The sequence below is a fragment of the Macaca thibetana genome, chromosome 10 (assembly GCF_024542745.1).
Source record: "Macaca thibetana thibetana isolate TM-01 chromosome 10, ASM2454274v1, whole genome shotgun sequence".
Lineage (NCBI taxonomy): Eukaryota > Metazoa > Chordata > Mammalia > Primates > Cercopithecidae > Macaca > Macaca thibetana.
This window is the reverse complement of record NC_065587.1, coordinates 43,281,947-43,300,309: the sequence shown is the minus strand read 5'-3', so window position 1 is coordinate 43,300,309 and position 18,363 is coordinate 43,281,947. Positions and strand designations below refer to the sequence as shown.

The 18,363-nt window shown below is 51.7% G+C and overlaps 1 protein-coding gene across 1 annotated transcript; it reads left to right on the top strand.

Moving 5' to 3' along the window:
- Positions 1 to 5,584: 5,584 nt before the first annotated feature.
- Positions 5,585 to 15,870, top strand: TFAP2C (transcription factor AP-2 gamma). Its single transcript, XM_050745284.1, has 7 exons — positions 5,585 to 5,866; positions 7,483 to 7,968; positions 8,083 to 8,134; positions 9,608 to 9,824; positions 10,405 to 10,523; positions 13,191 to 13,335; positions 14,313 to 15,870. The coding sequence occupies exons 1-7, from the start codon at positions 5,819 to 5,821 to the stop codon at positions 14,596 to 14,598; spliced, it is 1,353 nt and encodes a 450-aa protein (XP_050601241.1). The 5' UTR covers positions 5,585 to 5,818; the 3' UTR covers positions 14,599 to 15,870.
- Positions 15,871 to 18,363: the final 2,493 nt, after the last annotated feature.

Sequence of the window (18,363 nt, the reverse complement as noted above, 5' to 3'; positions counted from 1 at the left end):
AAATTGTTGCTGTGTTGAAGTCACTTTTTGTTTTGTGCAGTGTAAGAATGCACATTCCATTCTTTTTTTTTTTTTTTGAGACCGAGTCTAGCTCTATCACCCAGGCTGGAGTGCAATGGCATGATCTTGGCTCATTGCAACCTCTGCCTCCTAGGTTCAAGGGATTCTCCTGCCTCAGCCTCCCGAGAAGCTGGGATTACAGGCATGTGCCACTGCAGAGTAGCTGGGATTACAGGTGCACGCCATTGCACCCGACTAATTTTTTGTGTTTTTAGTAGAGGCAGTAGAGACATTTCACCATGTTGGCCAGGCTGGTCTTGAACTCCCGACCTTAGGTAATCCGCCTGCCTCAGCCTCCCAAAGTGTTAGGATTACAGGCGTAAGCCACGCGCCCGGCCTCTTTGTGCATTTAAAACACTGCCTTTGAAGGCTACTGGGGCTCTGGGAAACTCTGGGAGAGGTTACCAGCAGGTGGGTGGAAATCTGCTTGCCTGCTGCTGTTTTTTTATTTCTTCTAAGGCATATGTAGAGGAATCTTTGATAAGTTTTCAACTCACCTCTCTTGGAAGGAAGCTGTTTGGGTTGCCTGAGCAGGTTTTGTGTGAAAACCAACAAGAACTCAGATGATGAGAAGCAGCTTCTGTACAAGTCTGATTTCTCCAGCCTGGCCTGGGTGATCACAGTGGGTCCTGGGATGTTTAAACTGATGGTGCAGTCAACTATCAGCATTTAGTTCTGTGTTTACAGTCTTCTTACTCTGTTTCACTGGGCTCTTAGTTTTTGCTTTTCCTTCCTTCCTTCCTTCCTTCCTTCTTTCCTTCCTTCCTTCCATGTACTTTGCCCCTTTCTTTAAGGCAAATTAGCATGTAATGTGCAAACAAATCTCTCTGGCACTTAAGGAAGACCCCAAATCCCACTCCCTTTCTTCCCCTACTCCAAGAATTCACTACCCCTGGTTCAATTTTAGCTGAACCCGGAAACCTGTGATGTGACATGAGGGCTGAGAATTCCCAGATATGTTAATAGTTCTGGTCTTAGAAACTAAGTAAGTAAAAAAAAATTCCCTTGCCAGTAAGACGTAGGCTACATTTAAAATAATTTCTGACTGAAGGAGTCCTACGTACTGCTTGTCATATACATATGTAAAGATAATTTAAAACCCTAGGGTATACCCTTTTCAAATGCAGAGTTTATAGTTTCCCAGGGGAGGAGGGCAGGGGAGGAGTAACAGGGACCTTTGCTGTCTTCCAATCGCGATAGCTCGTTTTGGCTGTGAATTTCCCCCCTTCCCCTCCCCCTCCCGTTAATTAAATAAACGCTGGAAGCGTGTGTTTACCGCACACGACTCGGCCCTTGGGGAACACTTTTTCTACGTCGCTCCTACTCTTAAAGTCCTCAACTCTCAGAGGGTTGGAGAGCGGGCACCATGAGCTTCCAGTTCCTACGGGTGAGAAAAGAGGTGTCTGGGTGGAGGGCAGATGCGGCCCCGGAGGCTGGCAGAGAGGAGAGGCTGCGGGAGGACTCGCTGCGAAGGGCGAGGGGTGGCGCTGGGTGGGACGAGCGCCTGGGGGCGTGCAGGGTCGCTCCTGGGTGCTGCCCGGGCTGCCTGTCGCCCAGTACTGGAGCAGGAGGACGGGTCCGCGCAGCGTCTGGCAACAGTGGCCTGCTCCACGCCTGGCGGCGACCAAGATCTGAGTTAAAGCCGCCGGGCTTAGCTGGCCTGGAAGTGTGTGGTGACCCAGGACACGGAGCGGAGAAGGCCTCAGGGGACACGAGGCTCCCGCCTTAGTCCTCGGGCCTGCGCTCCGAGCGGTTAGGGTGCGTACGGTTGGGCTCCGGGATGTTAGTGGAGAGGTGACAGGAGTCTACCATCCCGCGGCCAAGCGTGCGAGGCCTCAGGCGGGCGGGGGTCCCCCGGGGCAGGGCAGAGGGGGAGTCCGGCATGTCTCTAACGGGCTCCCTAGAACCGCTAGGAAGGTGGCCTTCAACCCTAGGCACCTTTGCGGCTTTCAGGTAGTTGGGCAACTAAAAATTCACTTTTGCCTGCTGTGAAATGGGACAGGTGGTTGTCAGGTTAGAGACTGTGCCCACCAAGTCTCGTTTGGCGGGCCGGGACTGACGTGGACCCAGGCCCTCCTCGAAAGCTTGGGAACCTGTGGGCCCCTCAGCTCCTCGCCTCACTTTGCCTGTTTGAAAAAAAAGTTGTTTGCGAGGAAGAGGTAAAGGCTCAGAAGGTTCTAAAGGAAGAGCACGCGGCCTGACGCGGAGCGCAAAGAAGCGAGCAGTGAACTGAGTCTGGTCGGACCCAGACCAGAGGCGGCTGTATGCGGCGGCCGCTTCGCGCCCTATTAAGGCAGTCTGTTATTTAACGATGATCATTTTTGTAATTATTTTGGAGTGGCTGTGACTTGATGTCTGTGGTGCCCCAGGGCGTGCCCTTACTGGACATAGATAGTTCAGGATGCCCTTTGATGCCAGTGTCGGTCCAGTGGGTGCCGCGAAGGGAGCGTGGCGGGCGTGAATGCTCCCTCCTCCTGGGTTTGCCGCAGGCCCCGGCCTTTCCACCCTGCTTGATCCTGACGGGTCTGCCACTTCCTGAGGTCCCTACCGGCGCTCACGTTTTACCGAGAGGCGGGACAAACGCCCGGCGCGTGGCGCGGAGTCTGCGAAAGCGCTCGGGGGCCTCCATCTTCTGCTCGGGCGCCCCCTCCCTGGGGCGGGAAGAGGAGTCGCAGATCTGCCCGAATCTTGCTCTACCCGCCTGGCCGCCTTCTTCGGTCTGGGGTGGGGACAGGGGCGGCGGATGACTCAGGCCTAGGGTCGGGAGCCCTGTTTCCAAAGGCACCAGCTCGCGCCTCTTTGGAAGTGGCGCGCTGTTGGGGCGCTCCTGTTGTTGCAGAGGCCTGGTCTGTGGTTTCATAGGGGCGTGGGACCAGGGCTTCCAGGGAGTATGTGAGTTTAGGCTCCCTAGGGGGCGGTAGAGGGGAACCCCCGACAACCTTCCACACTCTTCTCCAGGCGGCTGCGAGGCCTCCGGGCTCCAGAAGGGTCCGCTTCCGCGGGCGCCGGCTGTCTTGAGCGCGGCCACGCAGTCCGCGTCTTCACGTGGGCAAGGGGCGGGGACGTTGGAGGGAGGCTGTGTTGGATGCTGGAGCCTTCGGTTCCCGGCTGTCTGCTGAGCAGAAAAGTTGAAGTCAAGGAAGGGTTGAGGCTTCCTCACAAGGGCGCGCGCGTGCCTGGGTGCCGGCCCAGAAGCCGAGAGTGTGCGTATTCGGGAAGGGTCTCCCGTGCCAAGAAGACAGAGGATTTGTTCTAGCCGCCTTCCTTAAAGAGGGCTCGTAGGTTGCGCTCCAGTTCGAGCGCTTACCCATTGCAAAGCGGGCAGCGCCGGGGTCCAGGGAAGCTCCTTGGGAAAGAATGGCCTTTGCCAAGCGGTTCCGGATCCTCTGGGTCCTTTGGGCCCAGAGAACGGCGCTGCGCGAGCCCTCAGTGCCAATCGGCTCCCTTCGCCTCCTGCGTAGACGCTCCCAGGCGGGAAGCCATCTCCGTTCCTCCGGGCGGCTTTGGCTAGCGTTGCTGCGGGAAAGGAGAGCCAGGGCCTGAGCACCTTCTTGCCCATTCCGGGCCCCAGCGTGCCGGAGGTAAAGTTGCCAGCACAGACGAGACAACTTGTTCAAGCTGCACCGCAGGCCGGGTCAGAGAATAAAATCAAGGGCTAGAAGGCCCAGAATGTCGGACAGCCCAGCGGCACCCGTCAGGGAGTTCCAGGCGCCCGAAGGAGGCGCCGCACCCTTCCTCTGGCGAATCTAGGACCCCATCTTCCTGAACCTGGGCTCTGGAGTGCCTGCGGGCCTAGGTCTAATTTCTGCTTCTGGCAGGTGTCCCCCTCCCCCGCCGCTAATACCAGGAGCGCTGCTTCTGCAGTAACTTATTTTACCCCCAGACGCCTGTTTTGGGACCGAAGTGTCAGGGTCCTGTGTGTCTTTTATGCACTGTTCTCCTTAGTGCAAAGCCCCGCAGACACGCTTGGCCGAAAAGTCTCAGTGGTTTCAACTTCCAGATTTTGTTCTCGCATCTGGTCGGAAAATCACTCGGATTTGGCTGCTAAGGCCGGGGGAAAGTTTCCCTTGGACGACGCCTATTATTATTATTATTATTATTTTCTTTTAGGCCCACCTGGGTCTAAATAAATGCTAAAAGTCAAGCGAACCTGAGAAGGAACCGCGAGGCAGTGGATGCCACCATTCTGTGGATGGGAGAGTCAAGTCTACTCCAGGTGCGGGCACAGTCCTGATAGGCATTGATTATTGCAAAATTGTATTCAGTATCAAATAGAAATAGTCTTCTCCTCTAATCCCCTCAGAATGTTTAAATCCAGCCCAGGGAGCCAGTTGGGGCGTCCCAACAAATACGACCTCGAGAATTAGCGATGTTCCCCTTGCAATGAAAGTCAATTGCTGCGTAATAACTAAGCCAAAGAATTTCGTTAGTTTAAATTTTAAAAATTAATACTGCACTTTGCTTTCAAGTTTGGGTGGCAAGTACCGGAGGGGAGAGGGAAGCAGCGTTTGTGTGGAAGGAAGTTTCGTTTTCTGCCTCAACATGTGGGACCTGGGTGTCTACCTCTCCAGTCGAGGGCTCTCTGCGCGCTCTCTCCCCACTTCTGCACCTCCTCACCCCCACCTTACTCGTAGCGCTCGGGTTTTATTCCTGCCCGGCGCTTCTTTCCCAGGGTGATAGAGGGTGAGTAGAGGCTTCTGAGTGACCGGCCCGCCGGAGGCAGCTGCCGAGCCGGCCTTCCGCAGGGCAGGGCAGGGCCGGGCCGGGCCGCTGGGCTGGTCCAGTGCGCGCGAGTTCCCCCCTCCCCGCCCCGGCCTCAGCCAGCCGCGGGAGATGCGCTTCGGGCAACAGCGGCGAGACGCCGCTCTCCGCAACTCCTGGGCGGGTAGGACCGTCTGCTGCCTCTGCGGCCCTTGGGGCAGACTCCCCAGGAGTCCTTTCCTCTCTCCTCCCGTCCCGGGGCCAGGACCGCGCTGTGCCCACGGAGGGAACTGGGCGTATCTGGTGGATTGGGGCTCCAGTTGCATGATCCCAGCTCAGACCTTAAGCCTCAGTGGGAAGTAGGTGGGATGGGATGTGTTTTTAGGAGATGAGGAGACCCCGGTTGTTGAGTCGCTCCCCGAATGCGCAGATTCTTAACTCCAGGTGACAACCGTCTTTTGGAGGACCCAGTGAAGGCCGTTTAGGCGAAAGAGGGGTGGGTTTCAGTATTTGGATCCCTTCCTCCAGCCCTGCCAATCTCAGGTGTGCTTACGGTGGAGGTGACAGAAGGAAGGCGCGTCGGGGGACCCAGGCCTCGCAGGTCTTCGTCTGTCAACGAGGCACCGCCCACTGACTCCGCTCTTAGTCCCTCACAGCGTGGGGCTCGGCGCGGCGCCAGGCCCGGGTGCGGGGCGGAGCTAGACTGGGACTGGCTGGGGGCCGCCCCGCCCGGCGCCTGGGCCTCCGTGCCGGCCCCCGGGGAGGAGTTATGATAATTTCCTTCTCATTAAGGCGCTCCGGTCCCCCGGCTATCGCCAGGGCACACAGTTCGGGCGCGGCTTTCCCTGTCCACCGCAGCGGTCTTTACACCCGCGGCGGCAGCATCTACGCTCGCAGAGCCGCCGATGCGCGTCCAGTGACCCGTACAGCAAGGCCCGCGCGAGGCGGGGGCGGCGGCAGACGCCTGGTCACCGTGACCCCGATTTTGGATTTACCGCTTGGGGGTTGGGGGGAGCCTGGATTTAACTGGCGATTGTTTTGGGGGACGCCGGACGCCATGTTGTGGAAAATAACTGATAATGTCAAGTACGAAGAGGACTGCGAGGTGAGCTGGGGCTCCGGGGTGCAGCCCCGCCCCGCCGAGGAGAGTCCGGGAGGCAGGGGCCACTGGACCGAGGTCGGGAACGAGGGCACAAGAGCCCTGGCCTCTCGGTGGGACGGGATTCACTTCTCCGGACACCCCTTAGTCCATTTCTGCAGAGTCCCTTTCCCATATAGGGCCTTTTCCTAAATGGCCTGCCCTCGGGAACGAGGCCTGGAAAGAGAATGGCAAATCCCACCCACACAGCTTACCGGGCGCTTTCCTAAGCGGCAAACAGCCCTGCTTCCCGTTTTCTCGGAAAAGTGCCCCGTCTGCAACCCTCAGACGTGGCTTTTACGCACGAAGTCTCCGTCCCAAGGGGTCAGATGAGGCTACCTGCCAGCGACACCTTGGCGGACACTCCTCCAAGGCCGGCTTGTCACCTGCCCCGCTACCTCCTCGGGGAAGCACGAAAACAACCGAAGTTTGGCTTTCAAAAGAAGTGGGGGCTGGGGAGTGTGTGTGGGGGGGTGCCCGAGGCCAGATGGGGCCGTAAGCGCTCGCGAGTGCTCCAGCCTGTCGGACAGGTTGAGCTAGAGTTTCGGAGAGTGGGAGGGAGGGAGGCGGCGAGCGGGAAGAGGAAGAAGACTCAGGCAGCGCCAGGCGAGCTGCGGCGCGCTGGGAGCGCGGAGCCCGGGCCACGGACTCGTGGGAGCTCATTGCGCCTCCGGGCCCTGGAGGGGCTGCCCCTGCCCGCAAGCCCGGGCGCTTCCGCCAGGAGGCGACAGCGCCATGTTCCTCCAGGTTCCCGGCGCCCCGAGACCCCTGGGCAGATGGGGTCCCGCATCCTTTTGAAACTAAGTCGGGCCGCCCAGGGGCGAGGGAAAGTGCGCGGACAAGGCTGCCCAATTTCCAGGGTCCTTCATGCCTCCTCTGCGCCCGGATGTGCGAGAACACTGCCCTTGGCCGTGCAGGGCACCCCCACTTACTACTCCCCTCGGCTGGGCCCGGACAGCATGGAGGGCAGCCCCGTGCGCGCGCTCCCTCATCACTCCCTAGGGCGGGGCAGGGCGGCGGGCCCTGCTTTGCGAGCGCCGCCGGCCCGGAGGTCTTTGTCCCGAGGGCGTGGAAGGGAGGGTCCCGGGGGCGGGGGAGGTGCGCATGTCCCGCGCCGCGCGGTCCGTCCGCGCCTGCCGCGCTGCCACCTCCAGCAGTTCCTGCGCCATGGGCGGGCTCCACGAGATCGCTCTGCACCAGGCGTCCAGCTCCTTCGCCCCGGGCTCTGGCTTTTTCGCCGCGGGCTCCGGCCCTGTCCTTTTCTGGCCCAAGACCCAGGGTTCGGACTCGGCGCCTCCGAGCGCCTCGGGCTTCGGAGCAGCGCCCAGACCTTCGCCGCCGGGCTTTGAGAACTCGTTCCCCCAGGTCTTTCACCAGACTCTCCTCCCTCCGCGCACTCTTTGCTTACAACGAAATCCTAGGGGCGCATTGCCCCCGGGTACCTTCCGACCCTGGGCAAGCCCCGCCGGGTTGGGTGGGGTTGGTCCCCTGGGGCCCTTCGCGCAGCCAGGCGACGCCGGCCAGTTCGCACTAGCGGGGTTTCGCACTAACGGGGTCTCCCTTTTTTTTTTTTTCTCTTCCAGGATCGCCACGACGGGAGCAGCAATGGAAATCCGCGAGTCCCCCACCTCTCCTCCGCCGGGCAGCACCTCTACAGCCCCGCGCCACCCCTCTCCCACACTGGAGTCGCCGAATATCAGCCGCCACCCTACTTTCCCCCTCCCTACCAGCAGCTGGCCTACTCCCAGTCGGCCGACCCTTACTCGCATCTGGGGGAAGCGTATGCCGCCGCCATCAACCCCCTGCACCAGCCGGCGCCCACAGGCAGCCAGCAGCAGGCCTGGCCTGGCCGCCAGAGCCAGGAGGGAGCGGGGCTGCCCTCGCACCACGGGCGCCCGGCCGGCCTGCTGCCCCACCTCTCTGGGCTGGAGGCGGGTGCGGTGAGCGCCCGCAGGGATGCCTACCGCCGCTCCGACCTGCTGCTGCCCCACGCACACGCCCTGGATGCCGCGGGCCTGGCCGAGAACCTGGGACTCCACGACATGGCTCACCAGATGGACGAGGTGCAGGTGAGCGGCGCCGCGGCTCCTGCCCGGACCTGTTCGCCCTAAGGCCTTCTGCCCCCACCCTGCACCCCTCTAGGCTCCCCCGAACTTAAGGGAATTTTGTCCTCTCTCCCCCAGAATGTCGACGACCAGCACCTGCTGCTGCACGATCAGACAGTCATTCGCAAAGGTAACTAGCAAGGTGGCATCCTGTTTCTCTGGTCACACGGTCTGGGCTTGTGAAGTTGACTGGCAAGGTTGGGGGTATTAACGTGGGACATTTGTGGTAGAAGGGACTGAAGGGGATTCGTGGAAGCTAGATTTTAGGAGTGAGAGGAGGGGATTTCCCTCCGACCTCCTAGGCGCTGTCTCTTAATCTCCGGATTTGTTACTGCCTAGTTTTTTTTCTTGGAAAAATGTTACTCCTTGAATTCCAGTGGGTGTTTCACAATGTGAGAGAAAGTCTTCCAGAGTGAGTGAACACTGATTTAATTTGGAAAACAACAACAAAAAAGTCACAGTCACACCTTCCTTGAGTGGTTGGTTCTGTAACAAATTTTAATTGTTGAGTAAGTTGTGATTTTATTTTTGATTTCAAACACGTGTATGTAAAACCTCCTTAAATCTGACCTGCAAGAAAAGTTTTTAAGCAATTTGGCCTACCAAATGAATACCTCTAAAAGGAACTGAGCTTGGAATGATCTGTCAGAGGGAGGGTTTTGCAGGATGGGGGAGGAGGGGATTTGGAAAACTGGATTACTTGGTGAGTGAGTGGTTTATGAAATTAAGTTACTTAACTGACAGGATTACCATTTTGACTATTTTGGGAAATAGAGTAGATCTAAATTGAAGGTAGTTACAGTCTGTTACTTGAACTGCTTAAATAGATTGAAGATGGAGGAAAAATTGATTTTGAAGAAAGACTCAGAAAAGACTAAAAATTTTCAGTAAACTTAGAACCTATTAGTTTGGATGATTAAATTTACTGTGATCAATTGCATTGAAAAATTTTGGCAAAGAATCTTAATGTGTCCTATGAGTTTGGTTGTTCTTGGGTGGGGAAAAAACTCACCGTTTATTTAGTATTGAAGCAGTCTTCTGAAAACAAATGTTCTAATTAAATAGTTTTCAGCAGCTGCTAGGGGAAAAAAAAAAGAGAAAGAAACTCTCCAAGCTTGGGATCTTCACTAATTAACTTCCCAAGGTGTTAACTTGTGAATTTCAGATTAGATTTGTCTCTGAAGTAGGGGTTTTTAAAAAAAGTCAGCCATGGCCAGGTGCAGTGGCTGACCCTGGTAATTTTGGGGAGGCCAAGGCAGGCAGATCACTTGAGGTCAGGAGTTTGAGACCAGCCTGGCTAAAATGATGAAACCCCATCTCTACTAAAAATACAAAAAATTAGCTGGATGTAGTGGTGGGCGCCTGCTGGAGAATCACTTGAGCCCGCAGGCTGAGGCTGCAGTGAGCAGACATCAGACCTCTGCACTCCAGCCTGGGCCACAGAGTGAGACTCTGTCAAAAAAAATGTCGGCCTGCAGTGGATCGTGGAGTGTGCAACGATGCTTGTCTGAAGATCACTTTCCGCTTTGGTTAGTGCTTTTGAAAAGGTCTCTTTTGCTCAGAGAGAGCTCTTGTGACTGCCAGCTCTGACCTTCATTCACAGGTCCCATTTCCATGACCAAGAACCCTCTGAGCCTCCCGTGTCAGAAGGAGCTGGTGGGGGCCGTAATGAACCCCAGCGAGGTCTTCTGCTCAGTCCCTGGAAGACTGTCCCTCCTCAGCTCTACGTCTAAATACAAAGTGACAGTGGCTGAAGTACAGAGGCGACTGTCCCCACCTGAATGCTTAAATGCCTCGTTACTGGGAGGTGTTCTCAGAAGGTACTTGGGGAACAATTCTGGGCATGGTGGTTGGGTAGTTGAAGGTGAGTGTATCAGAGGCCCAGGAGGTATTTTTAACGTTTATGTGACTTTATGCCTAACACTGAATTCTAATCAGGTTAGAGTTTTTAGTACATTTCTTCTCTTTTAGAAAGTGCCAAATGTGGGAGGAAGTGCTAAAACAGCGCTCACAAATTCTCATTTGGTTAGAATTTGATCCCATGTATGAAGTGATAGCATCTGTATTGAGGGGAGGTGGGGAGCACCCTGGGTTTCTTCCCCAGGGAGTTTTTGTGGGGCTGTTGTAGTTTCACAAGTGAAAATGTATCTGCTCCCGTACAATTTGAAATATTCTGTGCTGCAAAGTTTGATGCTAGGAAAGATTGATTTTGTATCTTACAGGACTAATTAAAAGAGGACCCTGCTATCACTTTTCATTATGGTGCACATGATGTAGATAGTCTTTGACGGATTTCAGCTTTGACAGCAGCACTTTAGGAGTTTAGAATTTTTAAAGTGTGTGTGTGTGTGTGTTTTTTTTTCTTTTTGAGAGTAACCAGTCAATTTTTTTTTTTCTTAGAGCCAAGTCAAAAAATGGAGGCCGGTCCTTGCGGGAGAAGTTGGACAAGATTGGGCTGAATCTTCCTGCTGGGAGACGGAAAGCTGCTCACGTGACTCTCCTGACGTCCTTAGTAGAAGGTCAGTGGGGTTTTGTTTTTGGTTTGTGACGTTTTTAATTTGTGCCCGTGTCTTTAATACTTCTTGCAGAAAAACGAGAAAACAACTCTTAAAACTTGGTTGCAAGTGCAGATGAAAGCAACTGCAATTTTCATCTAAGTTTATTGCAATGAATCACAGTTAATTTTATCGAATAAGTTAACATTTAAGTATCTGGCTGCTCAGGTAGGCGCTTCTGTATTCCCCAGAGAATCACTGTTGGAAAGAAACTGGTTTTCCTAACCTAAGAGACCATACTCTAGGGGTGTCGGCATTTCCTGTTAAATGAACCAGTTTTTTTTGAAAGATAACAGCTGATCATTTGGTACACCTTGAATAAAAGCTGGTTACTTACTGGTGAGCAGAAGTACTGCTTCTGGGTTTTGTAGCTGTGGGTTATTTTGTAGCTGAGGATTGTGGTCAGTGAAGAGAACCTCTTGTACACAATATGACTGGGCCCGATTCACAGTTCTTTTCTTTCCTCCCATCCAAAGAAACTAATCGAACCCCTGGCCCATGCACAAGTTCTTCTCACCAGTGCTAAGATAGTAGGACATAGCATTTCAGTTTCTTGAATGGGGGGCCCTTTTACCCCAACCTGGACAGTAGCCAAGAATGCAACACAACCTTTAAAAGAAGCTGAAGGGAAAGTAAAATCATTTTTTTTTTTTTTTTTTTTGAGATGGAGTCTGGCTCTGTCTCCCAGGCTGAAGTGCAGTGGCCGGATCTCAGCTCACTGCAAGCTCTGCCTCCCGGGTTTACACCATTCTCCTGCCTCAGCCTCCCAAGTAGCTGGGACTACAGGTGCCCGCCACCTCACCCGGCTAGTTTTCTGTATTTTTTTTAGTAGAGACGGGGTTTCACCGTGTTAGCCAGGATGGTCTCGATCTCCTGACCTCATGATCCGCCCGTCTCGGCCTCCCAAAGTGCTGGGATTACAGGCTTGAGCCACCGCGCCCGGCCGGGAAAGTAAAATCATTTTTTAAAAACAAAACAAAGCACGTTGTTACTGCTCCCAGGAGGAGTTGGACGCTGAGAGAGGCTTAGGGCTCTCACTATGGGCAGGGGAAGCCGAGGAGAAACGGGCTCCCCGTGGCAGTACCCTCTTTTGAAGACTTACTTTCTTTCCTTGCTCTGATGGCGTGACTGTGGTGCTCAAAGAGACTTGGCAGAGTCCCTGCTCTACCTTTTACGAGTGCCTTTGGAGGTCAGGGCAAGGAGAAAGGAGCTGCCTGTCTGAGAACAGCTGTCCTGCCTGTAGAATCGGCGGTTGGTTCTGCTGGGGTTTCTTGCTAGCCAGGCAGGGTGATTGAATAAGAAAGTGTGTTCCAGAACAATGGCTCTCCAAGGCTGCTTCAGTCAACCCAGGGGGCCCCTCCACCATCTGGGTTTTTGAAAAACTCACCAGTCCTGCGCCCGGGAGCCAGGGAGGGTTCCTTTTGGATGGGAGATCACTCCCTTGGTTGTCTCCCTCAGTTCTTCCACTGGCTCGGACGGGGAAAAGGGTGCTCCAAGTTGGTGTTTAGGAAACACACACCTCCCATCTTTTTAAAAGAAACACTCTAGAGATCTGCCCCTTCAGTAAGAAGGCGCTGTTAAAAAAACAGTGAAGTGTCAGACGTTGTCGTCGTTTTATAGAGAAGTGACTAGTTTGCTTTTGTGAAACCTGTTTATAGCCCTTAAATTTTTCTGCTTCCCCAAAATGATACTACTTCATATAAAGAGAAAACATGGGTGTGTTTGATTATCTGTTGAGCAGAGGACTGGTAAACATTTTTCAAGTTTATTCGTATCAGTATCCATGGGGCTCTGGTTCCAGATTCCATACCAAAACCTGAAGATGTTCAAAATGTTATATTTGTTATATAACCTACGCACATCCTTCCTTATAGTTTAAATCATCTCTACATCAATTACTTATATATACCTAACACTATGTAAATGCTGTGTAAATAGTTGTTACATTGTATTGCTCAGGGAATAATGGCAGAAGTCTGTGTTTAGTACAGACACAACCATTCATTATTTCCCCCCTGAATATTTTCAATCTGAAGTTGGATGAATATAGATTCGGAACCCATGGATACAGAGGGCTGACTTGACTGTGCAGTTAAAAGTTTCAAAGTCTTTTCTGCTCACATTGTGGGATCTCCACCCTCTATTCCTGGGGTGGAGGACCTACTGAGAATCCCTAGAAAGTTCTACCTGCCAGCTGAGTTCTCTGCCCTGTATATGATTTCATTCTTGCATGCAACGTGTGACTGGTAGACAGTGAATACTAGAAAGAGAGAAAATGGGGGCCGGGTGCAGTGGCTCATGTCTGTAATCCCTGGCATGAGCCATCGGGTTGAGACCAGGAGTTCAAGACCAGCCTGGCCAATGTGGCAAAACTCTGTATCTACTAAAAATACAAAAATTAGCTGGGTATGGTGGTGCATGCCTGTAATCCCAGCTATTCGGGGGGCTGAGGCATGAGAATTGCTTGAGTACCGGAGGTGGAGTTTGCAGTGAGCTGAGATTGGGCCACTGCACTCCAGCCTGGGCAACAGAGCGAGACTCCATCTCAAAAAAAAAAAAAAAAAAGAGGAAAAGGGTAGTTTGGTGTCAGTGACCACCAGCCACCTTAAAACCTGTTGCTGATTATTCTAGGTGAAGCTGTTCATTTGGCTAGGGACTTCGCCTATGTCTGTGAAGCCGAATTTCCTAGTAAACCAGTGGCAGAATATTTAACCAGACCTCATCTCGGAGGACGAAATGAGATGGCAGCTAGGAAGAACATGCTATTGGCGGCCCAGTAAGTATCTGAACTTGAATTTGATGATGACTCAATGCTCCAGACCTTGAGGTTGAGAAGATTCCCCCTCCACAGTCCCGATGGCTCAACAAAGAAATATTCTTGAAATAAAATAGGGCGGAGCAAAAGAAAATGGCAAGGAAGCTTCTTTTACAAAGTCAAATACATTAACTTTTGTCTGATTTAGAAGAGTGCATGACTCAGCCATGAGTACTTTTGAGCTGCTTAGTTATTCAGCTCAAAATAGTTGAGCTGCCCTTTCATTATTGTGTTTGCATACTTCCAAAAATGTGTTGAAAACCCGATTTGTTTTGTCACAACCAGTAAAGAGAGATTGTGTGCCTTCTACCTCCTGATAGCAAGACTTTTGTCTTTCAAATGTAAAGATCAGGGTGGGTTTGTAGGAGATGTGGGCAAATTAGCTGTCTCGAAAACGACTTAATGCAGCTGTGGATTTTCTCATAGAAACCAACAGCAAGTTGATTTTAAAATCATGGTAAATGAAGCAGAACTAGTCAAGCCAGGAAATGGGGTAAAAGAGAGCGCAGTGAACCAGGCTGTGTCAGGAGTGAGAGTTTCAGGGGGATGCTTCATTCTCCGGGTTCCTCAGGGAATTTGTTCATTGGAACCAACTTGTACCAAGGTAAACTGTCCCTTAAGCTTTGGGTTGGAATCCAGGCCCCACTACTTTTACCAGTCCTGGTGACCTTGGCCAGTTAACTGGGGTTAAGTTAATCCTGTTATCTTTTCTAATTGCGTGAGGATTAAACAAGATAGTGCTTTAAAACAGCTTAACTCAGGGCCTGGCGCAGAATAGGTGCTAAGCGCAGCAGTTGGCTATTAGTATTAAATTCTCCTTCCTTGGTTGAAGCGGTTCTGCTTGCCTCCCAGGCGTCATCCTCAGGGTAGTTGGTTCTATGCTCTTGACCTGTAAGGAGCTAGATGGAACTCACGGAGTCAACTGACTGTCTTCACAGGCAACTGTGTAAAGAATTCACAGAACTTCTCAGCCAAGACCGGACACCCCACGGGACAAGCAGGCCCGCCCCAGTCTTGGAGACGAACATACAGAACTGCTTGTCTCATTTCAGCCTGATTACCCACGGTTTTGGCAGCCAGGCCATCTGTGCCGCGGTGTCTGCCCTGCAGAACTACATCAAAGAAGCCCTGATTGTCATAGACAAATCCTACGTGAACCCCGGAGACCAGAGTCCGGCTGATTCTAACAAAACCCTGGAGAAAATGGAGAAGCACAGGAAATAAAATTGGGACGAAGAAAGGCTCGGAGAGTCGGGAAGGAACAGGACTGCAAAAATCCTCCACCGCACAGACTGGGAACCCCTCTTGGCCTGGGGGAAGAGTTTCTTACCTACCTTACTCTTTAAGGGGTCTTCACTGGTTCTGGATCGCAGCGATCACCCGCTCCTGGATTCCTTAGTTGCTTCTCTAGCGCTGAGCTGTCTCCTAACTTTGGACCTATTATCAGAAGGTGACAAGTACTGGCTCTTTATTCATTAAGCTTTTATTATTATTATTTTTGAACCCCATTCTTTCCTTCTCTGAAACTGGTGCTACGAGTTTTAGAATCTTTTAAATACATTCCCTGGGCTAACAGACCCACACACTTAGCCATTGAAATGTCAGATTGATGTGTTCTAGATCAACAGATGAACAATTCCTTTTTTTTTTTTCAGTGTTAAGGTAATGGCTGGTTTTTGTGTTCGCTAAATATTTACCTTGAAAAAAAGAAAATGTGTATCTAGCTTCTTCGGAGATCAAGTCCTCTGGTAGGAGGCAAAGGTTCTATCTGCTTAGCAACTAGTTAATAGGTGGTATTTGACACACTCTAAACCCCGTGTTCAAAGGGGGCCTTCTGGTTTTAGGAAACTTGTAGAAAACGAAGCCTGCTGATGATTTTTCCCCCCTCCCCCTTTTTTTTTAACTTTGAAAGTTAACTCTTCAAATGGGAGACTCTTTGAAATGACATGTTCCTTTAAGGTACTGAAGCTTTATTTGCATATTTATTTCAGATGTTTCGAGTAAACTTGAAAAGGGTAGGCATGAAGCAATTTGTGCTGCTTGTCACCCCCAAGTCCCCGTGGAGGTTCTGTATTTTAAGAAACAGTGCGTTGAGTGTACAGATTTTATTTATGCATAATTTAATGGGGTCTGTAAATACTGGTGCACTTCTTACAACTTTTTTGAGACATGGGATCCAATTTTAATATTAACTTTTAATGGTGATGGGGTAATCTATAACACATCGTAAGCTTTTATTCATATATATACAGGGTATTAAGAATTAGAGGATGCTGGGCTCTGTTCTTAGCTTGGAAGATTCTATTTAATTGAAGCTCTCTGTTCAGAAAGCAATAACTTTGTCTCGTTCCTGTTGGGCTGAACCCTAAGGTGAGTGTGCAGTACAGTGTGTGTGGGTGAAGTGGAGATTTGGAATTGAACTCTCTGCCTGTAAATGTTCCCCAGATAATTGTTGTGTGTATGATAAGTGTATAATAAAAGTATTCTTGTTAGAATTGGAAAGTCTGGCTATAGGTTTTTTTTTTTTTTTTTTTTTTTTTAGTCTTTCGGGTGAATGGAATTAGGGCAGAGCTGATTTATGGCTTGACTGTGGCTTAGTTAATACCCTGAGCAGGCAAGTTTTGTGTGCGGTTGGGGAGGAACCTGAAGTTTCATTTTCTCTCCCTAGTGAGACTGTTCAGCTACCCCAGGTCTTACGCTCTCATCAATGTCTCTCAACTGCAGGTGGATAGAATCATCTTCCCCACCCTGGAGGGGTTGGGAAATGCCTGAGGGACAGTTTATTGACTCTAAGAGGGGCCGGTGTTTTGGGAACAATGTCTCATGGAAGGTTACTCTATTGAGAACAGGTACACTGACATACCGTACTCAGTATACTGTACACTGGTCAAGAATGGAAGTGAAATGATTATGGATTTTCTTTGGGTAGGTGTTTCTTTTTTTTTTTTTTAAGGTGAAGTCTCACTCTTCTCCCCCAGGCTAGAGTGCAATGGCACGTTCTCGGCTCACTGCAACTTCCGCCTCCCAGGTTCAAGCAATTCTCCTGCCTCAGCCTCCCGAGTAGCTGGGATTACAGGTGCGCACCACCACGCCCGGCTAATTTTTGTATTTTAAGTAGAGACAGGGTTTCACCATGTTGGCCAGGCTGGTCTCAATCTCCTGACCTCAGGTGATCTGCTCACCTTGGCCTCCCAAAGTGCTGGGATTACAGGTGTGAGCCACCGCGCCTGGCTAAGTAGGTGTTTCTTTTTTTTTTTTTTTTTTTTTTTTTTTTTTTGAGACGGAGTCTCGCTCTGTCACCCAGGCTGGAGTGCAGTGGCCGGATCTCAGCTCACTGCAAGCTCCGCCTCCCGGGTTCACGCCATTCTCCTGCCTCAGCCTCCCGAGTAGCTGGGACTACAGGCGCCTGCCACCTCGCCCGGCTAAGTTTTTGTATTTTTAGTAGAGACGGGGTTTCACCGTGTCAGCCAGGATGGTCTCGATCTCCTGACCTCGTGATCCGCCCGTCTCGGCCTCCCAAAGTGCTGGGATTACAGGCTTGAGCCACCGCGCCCGGCCCTAAGTAGGTGTTTCTTAGGAGGACTTGGCATTCACTCGAATGCAAGCAGTGGAAGGGTAGCATGTCAGTGTTTTCTTTTTTTTTTTTGAGACGGAGTCTCGCTCTGTCACCCAGGCTGGAGTGCAGTGGCCGGATCTCAGCTCACTGCAAGCTCCTCCTCTCGGGTTCACGCCATTCTCCTGCCTCAGCCTCCCGAGTAGCTGGGACTACAGGCACCCGCCACTTCGCCCGGCTAGTTTTTTGTATTTTTTTAGTAGAGACGGGGTTTCACCGTATTAGCCAGGATGGTCTCGATCTCCTGACCTCATGATCTGCCCATCTCAGCCTCCCAAAGTGCTGGGATTACAGGCTTGAGCCACCGCGCCCGGCCACATGTCAGTGTTTTCCATTCATCTAAGTTCTCTTTGGAAATGAGATCGTGCTCATCCACCCAGGACATCCTCTTCATTTCGTCTGCCTGCAGGGTAAACCAGAGATTGCGGCTTTGTGCTACTCTGGGAGCAGAGGAGTCTGGCAGGGGTAATGTACTTGCTGGGTGTTTGCGATGCACACTGCGGGTACTCGATCTCCAGTTGAAGCGACCTGGCATCTCCTCCAGGAAGCGATGTGTTTAGAGCTTGCCATGTGTGACCTGGCTTCAAAGGGAACTGGGAGCCATAGGTTTTTCCCCATTGGATAAGGCCATTGCTTCAATGCCAGTTTTATAATCCTTAATTCATAATTCTCTACCAAATGCCCAGCGATTCCTGACTTAATGTTGGCATTGGATGTTTTTAAGTAACTTAAACTCTGCCAACCCAATACTTTGCTCTTGGCACCTCGTCCTTGGCCACCAAACATTCCCATTAAGTTGGATTTATCTGGTTGATATGACAAGATCACAATTGCTTTGCTTTGGAGCAGTGAAAAGAGACCTTAGGTTGGCAGTTATTTCTCAATCAAGGCTTGAAATGTTGAGTGTTAAGAGGAAGTTATGTGGGTAAAGGGCTGAAGGAAAAAGGGCTGTTCTGTTATCAGCATCTTGACTTGCTTTTGGACCAGAGTCTGGCTTTTAGGAGCTGTGCCGAATTGCAACGCAGACAGTGTTCTGGAAATGCCCCAAAATCAACCAGGGATTGAAGTGAATCATAAGCTGTGCTTCTTACTTGCCTGGTTCTTTCTCCGCATCCCCACTGGAAGTCTGGGCACTGCCACTGAGCTCTTGGGTCTGATGCACAATAATAAGTTTTTCTTCCCAACACCTGAGCTGACGCTGTGGCCCAAAACCAGGCCCCCTCAAGAGGATCCTGCTGAAACATTAGCTCCCTTGCAGATTTTCCTGGAAACTCTTGCTTACTTGTGAAAGAAGGGTGCAGTGCCCTTTGGCATTAGGTTGGTGGACCCCTTGCTTCTCATGGCCCAGGGTAGGTTTTGTTTCAAGCCCCATATGA